Raw genomic sequence first — 17,306 nt, forward strand, 5'->3', positions numbered from 1 at the left:
TACAGTTAAAATCGCTGCACGTGCTGTGGGCATGTATAGCTAATGTCCAGCACTGCAGAGTCAGAAGGATTATATAATTTCTACTCTAGCTCTTCAAACATTAATTTATATACGTCTATTTCTTTTTATTCAGCGCATGTGCCTGTTTCGACTTTTTTTTTGTGTGTGTGTAAAGCAGTGTTTTTCAACCACTGTGCCTTGGTTAGAAAATGACATATATCATTTAATGCTATAAAACATTAAATGCCATTATAAGCATCAGCGTTTGTGTACGTAGTAAAATTGGCAGGGAGCTGGCAGGAGCGGGTCCCCGTGACTTGCTATCCTATCAGCACTTACAGCAGCCTTGGGTGCCCTTTTCAGACACTTAAAAAGATGGCGCTGCAGTGGGTTATGTTCAATATAACAGCCATCATGGCGGCAGCCCGGCAGAGCGGTGCAGAACTCTCCCAGCTGCCGCTGTATCAGAGCAGTTCAGCAGCACGCCTATATCAAAGCTCAAGCACGGCTCCCGATTAGAGATGGGTCGTTTGCGAACGAACCAGATCTTTTGAATGGATCCCATCCAAGAACGAGCGAGCCGCCGATCCCAAAAAGGTGATCCGTTTCGTTTTCCATTGCAATGCATTTTCCTGATCTCAGTGCTTCCACCTGTGGCAGCTGAGATGTACTACCTCTGGAGACTGAGTACAGTGCTGTGATAGAAAGTGATAGAAAGATTAGCTGCTGCTGCCAGGGATGGCCATCGGTGCAGACGCCATCGATGGTTGCCATCGATGACGATTCTGCAACCAGCCATCGATCAGTGTTTTTACTCGGTCATGTATATTCCCACCTTTTTTTATAATTAAAGCGAGTCAAGGAGCCGTGCAAAAGATCCGTATCTTTTTACCGGGAGCTCCATCGGATCCCGGCTCAGCTTAATGATCCGTTTTGCCCATCTCTAGTCCCGATTAGCTCGTGTAATAGGCGCGCCGCAGACCTGCTCTGATGCAGTGGCAGCCGGGAGAGTTCTGCACCGCTCTGCTGTGCTGGCTGTTATATTGAACATAACCCACTGTGGCGCCATCTTTTTATGTGTCTGAAATGGGCACCCAAGGCTGCTGTAAGTGCTGATAGGATAGCTAGCCACGGGGACACGCTGCTGCCAGCTCCCTGTCCATCTCCTGGCAGCTGGGAGTGTTGTGAACTGCGCTGCCCGCTGCTATCAAGCCACCACTCTGCCTGGGGGTTCTGCTTCCTGGAAAATCTGGTCGCCAGGAAGCAGAATCTGGTCGCCATGGCGACCTGGCCCCCGGGTTTTGTCGAGCCCTGGAGTATAGTGTGTGTGTGTGTATAGAGATCTATCTGCTACATGTATTTTCAAAGTTATCTTTCAGTTGTCACTGTAATCCGCTATCAGCCAATCAGCAGTCCGGCCATTCTTTAAAAAAAAAAATCAAATTCAGCAACACTTCCTGCCCGCTGTCCGGCAAATAGTGCTGCAAGCTCCCAGCCACCGCTGCCCGGACCCGCTGCTGCACATAGGCGCCCTCCAAGTGCTGTCTTTCCCCCCTCATGCCAGAAAATGATGGGACTAGGCTGGTGTGAAAGGGGCCAACTCGGGAATGTCCTTGCTTGATCCCTGGACTGTATTCCCGGATAAGTCCCTGCATTTTCTGGTGTGAAAGGGGTATGAGATGCATATAATCTAATAAACTGAAGTAAAGCTTTGGAAAGGACTAATCTCAAAATAGCCCTTTTTATATTTTCTTGTACCACAAGATTAATCTTCTTGCCTCTTCAGTTTTCTTGTTTATTTTTAGTCAAGCTTATTTCATTATGCAAATTATTAGAATGCTCATGCAAGGTATGTGCAATTGACCTACATTTGTGATGCACATTTGTGTTGCTTACACAAGATCTCCTTGAAAGTGACTACTTAAGCTTTTCCCATGGGTGGAAATGCATCAGAAGAAATCCTGGTTACTTGCTGACCTAATTTTTGCTGCATAAAATTTCATCAGGATTCTTTTTAGAGATTTTTTTATTTTTTTAATAAACAAAAGATTACGTTTACGCCATCTTTGTAATATGCAAAAAAAAAAAAGGTTTTGGATAAATACTACAGGAAACTGCCATTTCCATGGTATCTTTCATTCACCTGCTTTAGCCTATAAGTATTCAGAGTAGTTGCAGACCAGCACTAAGGCCCTTATTCTGGTTAACTCGCAAAGGCAAATTCCTTTTCAAATGGACAAAAGCATGCGCAGTGCAGGGGGGCAGATGTAACGTGTGCAGAGAAATTTGGGTGAGTCATTTTGTTTCTGTGCTGGGAAAATACTGACTGCTTTATTTTTACACTGCAATATAGATCTCACTTTGAAGTAAAACCCCACCCAAATCTAATTCTCTCTGCAGTGCACATGGTTTTGTCCTTTTGAGAAGGAATTTGCCTATGTGAGTGAACCAGAATAAGGGCCTAGATCCTAATTCCTAACCACAGGCTATATTTGCTCTTTTGGAAGCTTGTTTCTGTAGATTTTATGATAAATCTTGTAATATCTTTGCAGTACAATTTCTCTGGGCCACTGGATTTGGAAATGCCATATTGTTTCATTTCTCTGGGCCACTGGATTTGGAAATGCCATATTGTTTCATATTAGTCTCTATTTTAAATTTGAAATTTATTAAAATTATTTCTTTAGGGGCATCTCATACCAATTGTGTATGTAACTCATCCCTATTTTCATGTTTAAGGAAAGTTAGATTTTCTGCAGGCACAAGTAACTCCTACAATATGCCAGATTGGGTGTAAAAAAAAAAAACCTCATAAAACCGTAAAACCCAATGTGAAGTAAAGGAAAACACTGCACTGTGAAAAATATGAATGTCCTGTAAAGTTTTATGGACTCTGATATAGTTAACTAAGCACATTATGTGGAAGAATAAAAAGAAACAAAAACATACACACTTCTGTGCATGTACACATGTTAGGACACCTAAAAGAAAATCCTACTGTCAGAAGGAAACCTCTATTGTGTGTACTAACAGAAGCGGTACATCTGTCAGAACAGACTTAGGTCTACAGTCATTAGGTCGACATGAGTTTTTCACAGTTTTTTTTGACCCGAATGTCGACACAGTTTGAGTTGAACTGCAGCCCCTCGCATCGCTCGCAATGCTTCGGGCAAGGTACCTCGCTACGCTCGGCACACTATTTTATTCTCCCACCATGCCCTAGTGGATGGTAGGGCATGAAATACCGCCTGTCGGCACATGTCGGCTCAAAAAACAGTGAAAACTCATGTCGACCTTGGCCCCTCTTGACCTAATGACTGTTGACCTAAGTCTGATCTGACAGATGACCGTTTCCCGTACTAACATGTGTTTTTTCCTCCACATGAGGTGATTGGTTTACTTTATTTATTAAGTTTCTTATATAGGGCATACATATTCCACAGCACTTTACAGAGTATAGTTAAACATTAACACCAGTTCCTTCCCCAGGGGAGATTACAATCTATATTCCCTACCACATGTGTACACACACACACACATTCTAGGGTTAATTTGTTGCAAACCAATTGACCTGCCAGTATATTTTTGGATTATGGGAGGAAACCGGAGTACCCAGAGTAAACCCACACAAACACGGGGAGAATATATAAACTCCGGTGGGAATCGAACCCATGACCGCTTTGAGGCGGTAATGCTAACCATTACACCATCCGTGATGCCTCGAATATCAGAATCCATGAAACTGTACAGGACATTATTATTCATATTTTCACAATGCACTGTTTTCCTTTACTTTTTACATTGGGTGTAATGAATATAAAATGTCAAATTTAAACCTTAAAAACCCACTCTGTCATATTGCGACATTAAGCAATAGAATTTCTTTAATACGTATACATGAGCTACTCTGCATGCTATGTGGTCATGCCTGTCGCTGCTGTAAATCATGAATATGTATTAGGTAAATCACAGCCCAAGTGATTACATATTCAAACTTTTACAAACCGACCACTAATGAGCTGTCGGTATTTTCATATTACTGTGTGTAGTGTTTTTTTATGGTTTATTATGTTAATTTATAGACCCTTGATGCATTAGCTTCTAGTTGCTTCTTTTTCATTTACTAGATGGATTTGCCTCCATCTTTGTTCACAGCACATTAATAAATGGTCAGTGCTTGAATGAAGGCACATTTTCATTTACATACCATAAGCTAGATCTAGTTTATCGTTTTAAAATCTAGATAGTTGTGCTAGGCAACAGACTTCTACTGCTTGTTGCCTATAACAACTATTGATGCCAGTTGGACATTGCATCTGATTTTGTTAGCCCACTCATACTGTATGTCTTAAAATATACAATGCTCTCTGTGTGACAAAGCTGTGAGTGACTCATCATATATTATTTTTCCTTTTTATTGATAAATGAAGCCAGCATTTCCTGTTTTCAGTGCAAATATTGTATATTGGAACTTTAAGTGTTTGTTGGGTGTTCAAGAAATGGGTGACTGACAAGCTATTGTCAATGATTTGGAGGGTGGTGCAAGCTCTTTTTACTTATCATGCTTGTTCCACACAAAAGCACCAGTTTTCAACCTGTAAATCCGCTAAACATGTGCAAAGTATTGCGTATGCTGCAGAAACCAATTTGAGCATCCACATTTTTTGCCTGGCAGTGATATGACTAATATTCGCAGTGGAAGAAATTCTCAGAGCAGTGTGGCTTATTGCTTGTGTCCCAGTACAACTCACTGTTAAGAGCTGCCCCTGCCAGAAGGAGGATACCAGCTTTTCCCATTAATTTGGCCCTTGCTTACCCTGTTGGAGCCACCCCTCTTCAAATCTTACCCACCCTACCAAGGCAAGCACAGCAGCCTTCCAGATTACTGCAAACAGAAAGTGAGATGCTGGTTGGGAACGGAAGGGCTCTCAATGGACTGCTCTTAACCTGCTGTGGTAGGGTTCATCCGCGCCCCCCACCCTTTGCTTCCCGCATAATGCCACCTGTCAATTAGTGGAAAACATTGTAGCAGCTTGCAATATGGGCTCATTCATACACTTGTACAGGTAGATTTCAAAAAAGTACACCTGGGTAATGAAGGAACACCAAGCATTTTAAAAGCAAATGTGTTTAATACATGAATTAAGCAAAAATGTGTCATGACCACAAATGCTTTATAAAGAATCTGTTCTTTTCTATAGCAACATATTGTGATGCTTACCACATGGTGTGTTTTGTGAGTTAATTAGTGCAGAATGTGAAATTGTTCGCTGAGTCCTCATTCACCATGTGGAGCCTAAGACATGTCTACAGCTCAGTAGATTTGGCTAGTGGCTGGTAATTCAGCCCTTAAACTTGGCTAAGCGCACCGGATCTGAGTCAACAACTCCAATGGTTGATGTTTTTCATTTGCGCATGAGTCTGAAATGCTAAAGGTCGCAGGACAGGGTGTTTGCACAGTTGCAATTGAGATTCACAGTATACAAAGAGTCTTAAAATGAGCTGGGTATTTCTGCATGGTGACTGGATGGCGATTATTCAGACTCCTAGAGATAGTCTTTTAACCTGTTGCAGGCATGATGATGAGAATCCTTAATCGTACATATTGAGGCTAATCTCTGATGGAGATTCTGCACCCAGGGAAGGGCTTGCTGTGGTATTTAAATTTTGAGGTTCATTATTTTCCCTAAGGTTGTCCATGTTTCAGTTGTTTCTAGGAAAGTCTTCAATAAGGATGGAGACTGTTATGTGTCAAATGAAATTGCTTTTAAAGTGTTGATATTCCAAAGGTGAACTCAATTGTCAAAATAAGTTTACTCTGTCCTATATTTCTATTTTCACATATTTTCAAAATGATGTTTGGGGAAATCTTTCTAGTGTTTATAATGTCTGCATTACAGTATTTGCGTAATGTGGACTGAACATATATCATATCTGCGCAAAACCAATTGTGGCTTGCCATCTAGATGAATGGGCATCTATTTGAGCTATTTAATTGTTGCTGCAATGAGATGCCCATTATTCATGTCAAAACCATCTTCTTGCAGCCTCTGGAGGTGTGCTAAAACCAGAGCTGTCAGTAGTGTTAAATGTTAATGGTAGTCTGATCTTCATATCATATCCGACACCTGATTTCTGTGTGCATTGGAATCTGAATCTGTATACAAAGTGCTACAATTCAGCGGACATGCTATATCAAATCATTTAACACATTGCAATGGTGTATTACATAACAATGAAGATGCTAGGAAGACAGGTCTAGCAGAGTCGCATGGAACTTGGCGGCTCACTTGTGCCAGGTGTAAAGCTCCATACACACGGAGCAATTTGGTCTCTGAGCAATTTTTACTTAATATCGCTAAGCCATCAAATAGCTAAGTGTCCCATTGTCATCAGCAAGGATGAAAACTGAGTTCCTGCAGGAGAAAGCCACTGGTTGGAGGAGCATGCTCCTCCGACCAGCCACCAGTACTGGGTTGGTCACTCCCCAAGCGATGGTTGCCCCATACACACGGGGATATGGTCGCACAGCAACCATGTCCCCGGTGACCTATACCGTGTTCTCACTGCAATTGAGAAATAAACTGCTTTTCCCTTCTCACTGCAAGGCAAATTCATGGGTGAAGAAGTTCTACCCGGTAATTTGCCTTTTAACACTGGTTTTATGCAGTGAGAACGGGTCAACCCGTGTCTGCATACACGGTTCGCATACAAGGGTTAAAAGAAGGGTTTTACCCATGTATGAGATTCGGGTATGCGACCCGTTAACACTGCATAAAACCCGTGTTAAAAGGCAAATTCCCGGGTAGACATGCTAGACCTGGGAATTTGCCTGCAGTAAGAATGGGGTATTAGGCTACAATCGCCCCGTGTGTACAGGTATTAAGTCTTCATTTTGTGACTTGCTGTATTACAAAACATCTGATTTTTAAATGGTTTGTCTTTTTTGTGTACAAATGTCCTGATTTGATTTTCATGCGTCCATATAGGTTAGTTTAGCGTGGTAGGAACTGGAGCTCCCCTGCTGTTTTTGTGTTCTTACACTGTATAAAAGAAGACAGGGATTTCGCTGTTAAGTGTTGGATTCTGAAACTGCAAATTTGATCATGTCTAGGTCTGAAATTCGAAAGGGTAATTCATTTATCATTGGCCTTTTTTATATTTCATCCATAAACCCAAGAACAGCTGCCGGGTTTCAGAACCCAGCGCTTCGTGAATCCCAAAATGCCTTGATGCTGACCCTTGAGTCCAGTGATTCTGCTCGCTGCCAAGTGTACGCTCGCTGCCAAGTGCAAAAATAGTCCATAGGTGAAGAATTACTCAACACCATCAAGGATATGTTGCTAGCAGTGTAGCCACATATACCCAGAGGTAATACATTTCAAGGCACCATTATTTATGTATTAACCGTTTCTTATACAGCATAGCAAGTTCCATTGTGCTTTTTAGGATTACGCAATGATATGAAATTTGGCCTGTGGGTGCTAAATCATTACTCCTTTCATCCTGGCCATTTTAGGTTTTCTTGAAATTTGTTTGATAAATGACCTAAAGTAACTTTCATCTTTTAAGAATTTTAGCCTTCAGTGACCTTCATGGTGTTCATACGACAGGATTGCGACATGACAAAAAGTGTGAAATTTATGCTTGCAGAGTCAACAAAAAAAATCATGACTTAGCTTCAAAACAAGAACATAAAAGTTCTAACATAATTAGAAGAAAAGGGACCATAGTTTTCATAAAGTTTATATTTTAAATGTGAACTTCTACGTTTCAAGGTTGTATGATGTAACACTTTTTACATATTCAATGTCAAATAATGCACTAACCATGCAACTGACAAGTTCAAATCTCGCTCTGGCAATGGACATTCCTTCTGACCTAATCCCTGTCCCCCGTGAGCCTGGATTGCCCGAACACAAGAGCAATATTGATGAAAGACTGAACTAGCTTTTTTTCTGTCCTTCTTTAGCATGTATGTCGTGTAGCTAGTTGTTGATGTGATGCATCAGTGGGGTGTGCATATTGCCGGTGCACACTGAGTGACGTAGGTGATATGCCAATCTGCCCAACGGGACACGTGTACACTCGGCTTAAAACCATTTCTTAGCTTTATAGTCCATATTCCACCTAAATAACCTGTGCTTGGTAGAAGTCAATGTTGTGATTGTGAACAACTGAAAGAAAAGTTTTGTAGAGCCCACAAAAATTTGAGTAGCTATTTTGAAAAAAGACTTCCAAAAGACTCACGCATTGAAGAAATCGGCAATTGCATGCACACGATCTACTAATGTGTAGGGGGCTTTAATATTTTTGTGCACTTGCTATGCTATTGATCAAACCACCACTATTCATTGACAAACTATTAAATAAACAGTATTTTGGTAATGGAATAGGGTTGCCAATTTTGCTGCTTTTGGACTTTGCTTGGGTATGCACACTCCTGCGATTCGCCTATTCCAGGGGTCCTCAAACTATTTTGCTCTGGGACCCCATCAGACAATAAAAATAATTACGGGACCCCAGCAAGTTACTGCAGAAGGTCATCACATCACATGTGTAAGTCAGCACATACATGGCAGCATCGGGGAGGCACAAACTGATGGGAGGAGGCTAAACTAACAGACAATGCAACAGATCTATCAGACTCCTTGTATCAATGACTGAGATTAGAAAAGTCATCAGCCTGATGGTCAGCAACATGGAGTCACGACCCCATGCTGAGAAGGCCGTGAACCACTTTGGGGTCAGGACCCACAGTTTGAGAACCGCTGACCTATTCAATTACTAATCCACTAAAAGTGGAGTACCGTGAAAATGGTTACCAGCAGTGAGAAATGGATAAATCTGCCTGTATCCCTCCAAAATGCTAAACTAACATCAGATAAGTTTGTTTATTGGTTATTATACGTCTTTTTGGTACTTAAATTGGGTCAAATGGTTGTTTATATGCATATTTTTTTATTTTATTTTTTAAAGTGAAAAAATTGTGTAATTAAAATAAGTTCAAAAATTATACCGGCGGTACACTTTTTTTTTTTTTATGGACCACTTTTGGGAAGTACGAATCACTGTATACTGACAATGACCCACAAGACTTTGTGATGACTAGAAAACTGGGTCAGGGCATCTTCAAAACAATTTGTCCTTTGTCAAACTCTGATACTTAAACTTGCCCATTTTTTCCTGCTTCCAACAAAATTAATATATATTTAAATTTAATTTTATAAAATTTTAATTTAATACAAATTTAGTAATATTCTGCCTATTATATCACACTTCTTGAGGATGCCTTTGTAACAAAATACTTTGTAATCAATGTAATGTACGTCACCAGTCAATGTTGCAATGTAGTTGCCAGAATGTTTGTGTATTTTTTTTTTTTCACGCAATCAGTGTTTATTAAGATGAAACAACAAATATACAGTGTGACATACATTTTTACAGGGACATCAAAAATATTAAGTATTTCAAATCAGAAGAAATATATAGTCCCATGCAAGAGTGGTAACAGGATGAATGTACAGATAATACAAAATTACAATGTAACTTAGTTTGTTGTATAAGTGTTATACAGAAACACAACTAAAATCAGCAGAAGGAATGGGAGAAAGAGAATAGTGTAGGAATTAATCCTAAAGTAGGAAAGAAAGAAAAGAGTCAGTTAAAGTCTACCAGTGTCTTTTTAGGTTTGTGTTACAGACGTAGATAGGGGTGTATTAATAAATTAAGCATATTCAGGGTTTTCTTTAAATTTCAACCATGGGGACCAAGTAGTGGTAAAGACAGATGAGGGTAATTTAGAGGAGGATGTAAGGTCTTCCATGAGCATGTAACGGTCAAGTATTAAGAACCAACGGGAGATCGGGAGGCATGTTGGGGATCTCCAGTATCAGGGTATTGTTGCTTTTGCAGCATTCATCAAATGCTGATGTAGTGATTTCTTAAACTCTGGGATAGGGATATCCATGTAGTTTAACAGCCAGAACTCTGGAGTTTGTGGCAAGTAATGGTCAGTAATTAACATAGATAATCTCCTGATCGTCTTCCAATATTCCGTTAGCTCTGGGCACAGCCACCAGATATGCAGTGGGGTACCTTGGGAGTGGTGACCTCTCCAACAGGTGGCAGGGATAGTAGGGTACATCTGGTGTATGTTTACCGGACACCTGTACCATCTGGAAAGGATTTTATATGGAGTCTCCAGGACCTGAACCGAAGACGAGCTGGCAAAAGTATATTGGAATATCTTAGGCCATTTGTCATCTGGTATGTCAATCGCGAATTCATTTTGCCATGTCTTAACAAAAGGGGGGAGTTTGTGTATTATTTTTATAGCCATATACAATATGAGCTCCCTCTCTTTATTAGACTCTCCCTGACTTTGCAAAGCTTCAAACTCACTGAATAACACCTGTTACTCAACGCGTACCCTTCTGCATAACCTAGTACCAAGGCTGCTTTCCTACCTGCCACCTAATGTCCTAGCCATCCCTGCTGTGCTCATTTTTTATTCCTTCTGTCCCCCCCTCCCTCTAGACTGTAAGCCCCTGCTGAGAAGGGACCCCTTCCCTCTTGTACTCACAGCCCGCTTCCCTCACACTTTAATTACAGCACTCTTAAACAGGTACCATTTATATCAACATCTCTTCTTACTTGTGTTCAATTATCTCTACCATTGAAAACCTGCCAATGGTAGCCTGCGGACAACTCCTTTGCTTCCCTACATCTCGGCTGTATTGTGTACTAAGAAGTGTGCTGCTAATTGTTACCTGCGATTAGGTTTTTTTTAGTTACTATTAGGTTTAGTTCTATATACCCTGTATTGTTCAATTGTGTGCTATGAACCACTTGTGGCGCCTTACAAATTAAATGTAATAATAAAATGGGGTGAAATCCATTTCTGCTTTTAGATCTCCTGCTAAAGTGGCAGCATTTCGCAGGGAAATATGACATTTTACTTTGGATCTCTCTAAGTGGTGTCCGATTTGAGTGCTCAGACAGGTCTTTTTTCATTAATCGAAGCTCTCCACCCCTGCTGAGTGGTGAGCTGAAATGCAAGCATAGGTAGCTGATTTTACCTGAATGGTGCAGAAATTTAAGGACCGTGCACGGACTATGTAATTCCCCCAATCTGCTTTCTTTTTTTTTTTCTTGCCTTCAATCCAACAATTTTGGATACAGATGGAACCAGTCTAATCCTGCCCATCACCCTGAAGTGGAGACAGGCAGTGTTTGCGTCCCCGGCCGCCTGAAAACAGGGACGCGCATGCGTAAGACACTTGCGCGACCCAGTTAGATGGAGCGCCTCTCCACCGGTGCTCGCCAGCAGGGGCATTCTAGTGAGCGCTGGCATTCTGTAGCTCAATAAAATCAGGAGATGCCTTTTATATGAGTGACAATTCCCAGATACTGCTTATTAAAGCTGAATTTATGGATTTAGAAATTATGCACTAGATTAGGCAGTTGTAGAATAATCTATTTTTAAGCATGTATTTTTGTTTTGTTAAGTAAAAATAATCATTTTATAGTTGCTATATTGGTTGTGAACATAGATTTGTGTAACAAGGTTTGGAACGCTGTAACTGCATATGCTAGGCTAGAACTGTTGAATTAATGTATAGACCTCTGTACTGAAAATAACTCCTACAGTATCATGATCTCCTACATATTGATGACCTAAAATATGCATTTGCTGTAGTTTGGACAACTGCATTGTCCTATTGGAGAAAAAGCGCTATATAAATGAAATTATTATTATTATGATTGCATTGTAGAGAAGTGAAAATTTGATGATTACTAGAATCTTTTACTTGATGTCTTGTAGCTCAACAGAAAGAAACATACGTACCTAGGCACAAATTATTTTACCATATATAGCAAAAGTCCCTTGAGTGTTGCCTATATTATAGATATTTGCTTTATAAATACATTTTTATTGCCATGATTTTTATTTTATTTTTAGATTTCCACTTTGACATTATGATTGTCTGTTTTTATAGTAAAATATTATACATTTTGTATGAATATTAACCTTTAAAACCCCATTGGTGGCTTGTCACCTCACACTAATGTTTGATGCTCATGAGAAAGAATATGTATTAAAAAAGATACTGAGATTTACTAACTAATTCAGAAACCACTTTTTGCTATATAGAAAATACTCATGAGGATTTTCTTAAGGGCTGTACACACGGAACTCTGCTCTGCGATTTTTCACTAAGCCGATTTCTTATCAAGATGTAGTTAGCCATCAGAGATAAGACTTAAGGTCCATACACACTGGGCGATTTTGTTTTCATCGCTGGGGGGAAAGCACAGAGTGGCTTCCCCCGGCACGGTCAGCGGGGGCGGGCGGCTTTCCATAGCGCATCCACAAAGCCACTCATCTGCTGGTAATATCAGCATATAAGCGGCGGCCAGCAACGATGATGCGGGAGCGCACAGCAGCGCTCTTCGCTGCCCTGTACACACTGGCCGGCTTTCATGCTGACAGCCGCTCCGACGCACTGACTGTACACACTGAGCGGCTTTCACATGAGTCGCCCAGTGTGTATGGCCCTTAACTACATCCTGCTTTGCCACAGGCAGCTTAGTGAAAATTGTCCCGTGTGTACACCCCTTTAGAGGTAATTTGCTGTATTGTCCCACTGAGATGAGCAACAAGAATTGCAAAACTGTAAACACTTTTATTCTCTGTGATTTGAGTAGGTGGTGGTACTGGTGGAGACATCGGCTCATTTAAAGAATGATGTAGTATTAACAGCCACAAGGTGAACACCAGCTGTGTAAATAACTGCCTCTTCTTATTCCTTGCAGTTGTCCTTATTTGGCAGGGAAGATTACTCCTGCAATTCCTGTGATTGGTGGAATCCTTGTGTTCTTTGTGATGGGGACCTTACTACGAACTAGCTTTAGTGATCCGGGTGTTCTCCCTCGTGCCACTTCTGATGAGGCAGCAGATCTGGAAAGACAAATAGGTAACAAAATGAACTTTAATTTTTATTTCAGACTTCTCTTTCATCCAGCAGGGGACACTGAATTCATACTGTGCCCATACACTAAAATGATTTTTTGCTGATTATCTGATCGGACAATTTTTGCCGCTAACCGTCAGATCTCGATTGGATGCACTCTTACACAGAGCTTTTGCTAAATCTTCTGATCTTACATGCTACATGAAAAATCTGAAGATTTTCCAAAGGATTCATAGGAACGCACATCGCACATAAATCTTCAGGAAAGAAGGACAAAAGATTTCAAGGCTCATTTATGCAGAACATCTCAAGATCGCAGATCTTTCTAGTGTGTGGGCACCTTTACAATGGGTATAGATTGGTAGTCACTGTGTAACACAAACGTCCATTGCCATTGTTATTTCGAAAGATACTTCATTTCCCAGTGCAAGCAGTGTTTGAATTCACACATTTTGACCTGTTTTGTAAGCAATAAAGGTGGTCTCTTTTCCCAACAGCTAAATAATCCGTTTTCAGCGGCACGGAAGTAGCCAATTGCCAAGCGATTCTTCGTCCGCTATATTTTTCATAATCAAGGACGGGATTAGTTGAAAACCCTCCTCCAGTGGATGAAACAGTGAAGACAGTGATACCAATGTCTGATGCAACTTTGTTTAAGGATACTTTAGACTGTAGAGAGAAAAGAGGATTGGGGCTCGCCACCTATTTTTAACACACTTTATTTTTCATTTCCAATTCACTTCTGCCTCTTATATACTTCGCCGTTTTATCCAGTTAAAATAAAAGTGATATCTTAACATTTAAATTGTACTAGGTGCACCACTCATATGACAGGGTATCCAGACTGATCATAAAATGACTCAAGATAGGCTGTCATATGGTCGATGGGGGTCTAAAGATTGACAGGCAATAGGCCGACATGCATTTTTCTACAAAATTTTCAGCCAACATGATCTGACAGGCAGTATTTTATGCCCTACCATCCACTAGGGCATGGAGGGAGAACAAAATAGTGTGCCGAGCACAGCATGGTGAGCGCAGCAATACACTTAGACAGTGTCCATGGCAACATAGACACCTTAAAAACTCATGTCGACCTTGTGACCCTGTCATCCATTAGTGGTCGAACATGTGATTGTAGACCTAGACTAGGTAGTTGTAGCCAGCTCCAGTCCTCGAGAGCTACCAACAGTGCACATTTTTCAGCTCACCTTGCAGGTGCACAGCTGTACTCATTACTCACATTGTAAAAGATCCACAGGTGGAGCTAAATACTTTACTTGTGATTCTGTGAGGAGACATGGAAAACATGCACTGTTGGTAGCTCTCGAGGACTGGAGTTGGCTACCCCTGACCTAGACACTGTAGATGGTTTGTACCATAACCATATGACTGATTCTCTTTTTACTTTAGACTGTAAGCTGGAGACCATGTTTAAATCTGTGTACTGCTACATGAGCACAGCTCAGACTTGTGCTATTTGGTGCTTGGGTTAACAGGGCAGTAGTGAATTGAGCAGATAAATTTAGTCAAGGGGCTATAATACTAGTACTCCTAGTGCAGATCTGAGAGTTCTTGCAGAACACATCCAGGAGTCATCTGTTTGGATGAGGCCTCCAAAGATCTCAGCCAAGTTAGCTCTCGAATATCCGCTTCAGCTAAAACAGTGTACAGAGCTCTCTGGTTGTGCTCATGGCAGGTGAATGCTGAATCAAACTGGTCAGTTGAAGCTCTCCCATTTATGAGAGATATTCTACCTCCCCTACCCTTGGCTGCTTTTGCCTCCCAGACTGATTTTTCTTGGGACCTTCTATTTTACACATTTTGTGCCATTTTGTGGAAGAGCCAGCTAGAGGTGGTAGAGGACAATACCAGACCATTTATTGTCACCAGGAATAGATGTTAAAAAATAAAAGGTGGCATGACGGTCTCCCAGTCCCCTGGGTTGAAGCTTGCTTATAATATTTTCAGCTGATTTGAGTCTGTGGATTCGCCATTTAGGGGGAAATTTACTAAGATATGTATTCTACTTCACATGTGATGTTGCTATGGGCAACCAATCAGAATCTACCTATTTATTTAGTACCCTCTAGTAGACAGGATCTGATTGGTTGCCCATAGCAACATCACATGTGAAGTAGAATACACATCTTAGTAAATTTCCCCCTTAGTGTCTATAGTGTTCAAGATGGATTTTTCAGGTTCACCACCAAATCAGTTCTTTATGACAGGTAAGGGTGCAGTCTTACAGAAGGTGTTTCAATCTCTTAAGTATCAGCTGTCCTGGTCCTTCTACATCAGAGGTCTGGTGTTCTACTCCAACTTTTTTTGTAGTGCCCAAACCAAACTGTTCAGTCAGGCCAATTTAAATTAGCATTTAATGTGTTGATTTCAAAATGGAATCTACTTAGTCATTGTAGAACCAGAGGCGTTCTTAATATCTTTATGCATCAAGGATTCGTATATACACATTCCAAATTAGGAACGTCATGAAGCACTCTTCTAGTTTACAAGACTACTTTCCCTTTTGGGCACTCCCATTCGGTTTATCGTTGGCACCTTTGGTCTTCAACAAGGCCATTTCTGTCATGATTGCACACCTACAATCTGTGGAAGTAACCATAGTTCGGTTTTTAGACAACCTAATGATCAAAGCACTATCATAATTGCTTCTTTTGGAACATGCCTTTTTGACGTACAGGTCTGATACAGTGCGGCTGGATAATTCATTCCAACCTCTTATCTCAGACTCCAGTTTCTGGGGATGATCCTAAATATGACATTGAAATGTGGTCCTGACCGAAAACAAGGTACACAACATTAAACAAATGGTCCAGATGGTCCTCAGAACATAGACTCAGTGTGCATTCGCCCGTTGAGGAAGATGGTGGCTGCCTTCAAAGTGAGATTCCAATCAGACAATGCAACAGGACAGGGTAAAACTTGAAATCTCATGGTTATGTGACAAGTCTCTCAGATTCTCAGGTGGGCAGAGAGGCAGAAAGTAATCAACAGTCCTCATCCTAGGAGAGGACAACATCCTAGGAGTGGACAACTTGGAAGCGGATTCCCTAAGCAGGCAGGACCCTCCCCGGATAATTGGCACTGCATCCAGACGTTTTCATGCCATTCTTCAAAGATGGGGGTGTCCTCAAATAGACATCATGACAGCTCTAGTTAAATCAGCAGCTACCAAGATATGTGTAAAGGACAGGACATCCAGCAGCAGAGGCAGTGGATGCTGTAATGGTCTCCTGGCTTAATGGGACCTGAATTTAGTGTTGACGTTTCTTCATTATTACTCCTTTTGTGTCACTCCTGGGTACTTGTGTAATATCTGGGCGCCTGATATATCGCATCGCATGCCACTACTTAAGGCATGCGATGCGATTGGACCCGAATTTGAGCCTTTCCCGGGAGGAGTGTACAATTTTAATATTGCGTCGCATCGCATGCCTTAACTAGTGGCATGCGATGCGACGCGATTATACCCGATATAACATTGTACAGTCACCCTGATTACAATGTTAAATGTACCCCCAGACCCGATTTATTTTTTATTTATTTTTGTACACCCACCCTGATGGGTGTTTACTATGTGAAATCCCCCCCCCCCCCATTGTTAATGCCAATCCGAAGCGTGGCGAGCGCAGCGGTACGCATCCTCCGACCTTTTCATCCCCCCACTATCCATGTCGGCGTGGAGTTGATTTTATATAGTGTGGGGAGCGCAGCGAGGGGACGCATATTACTTCACATGTATTCCGCGTCCCCTCGCGGGGCTCGCTGCGCTCGCCACACTATATAAAGTCAACTCCACGTGGATAGTGGGGGTATGAAAAGGTCGGAGGGCGCGTACCGCCTCCCCTCGCAGGCTCGCTGCCCTCGCCATGCTTCCGGTTGGCGTTGATAGTGGGGTGCCGTTAACAATGGGGGGCCATTTAACATAGTAATCACCCATCAGGGTTGGGTGTACAATTTAGAAATCGGGTCTGGGGGGGGCATTTAACATAGGAATCAGGCATCTGGGTGCCTGTGCGATTAAAAATCGGGTCCAATCGCGTTGCATCGCATGCGATATAATTCGATGCGGCACAATTTTTTAACGTGCGATGGAAAAATCCGGCGCCCAGATAATACACAAGTACCCACTCCTGTCTGTCTACCCCTCCCCTTTAGAATGCAAGCTCTCATGAGCAGGGCCCTTTCACCTCATGTGTTTTATAATGTATATATCTCTGCTACACTAATTGCTTCAGTGCCGTGTCCCCTGATGCAACTGTATTTATTTAAGATGTACTTGCCCTAAATTGACTTGTACTGCAATTC

General features: G+C 41.5%; 1 protein-coding gene across 5 annotated transcripts in view; it reads left to right on the top strand.

Moving 5' to 3' along the window:
• Positions 1–17,306, top strand: part of ZDHHC14 (zDHHC palmitoyltransferase 14) — a 107,774-nt gene that overhangs the window by 37,447 nt on the left and 53,021 nt on the right. For all 5 annotated transcript variants that reach the window (XM_083176343.1, XM_083176341.1, XM_083176340.1 and 2 more), the window contains one exon: positions 12,820–12,980. In XM_083176343.1, coding sequence (XP_083032469.1) covers positions 12,820–12,980 — 161 coding nt within the window. The remainder of the gene's footprint in view (positions 1–12,819; positions 12,981–17,306) is intronic.

This window comes from Crinia signifera, chromosome 3 (genome assembly GCF_055691185.1).
Source record: "Crinia signifera chromosome 3, ASM5569118v1, whole genome shotgun sequence".
Classification (NCBI taxonomy): Eukaryota; Metazoa; Chordata; class Amphibia; order Anura; family Myobatrachidae; genus Crinia; species Crinia signifera.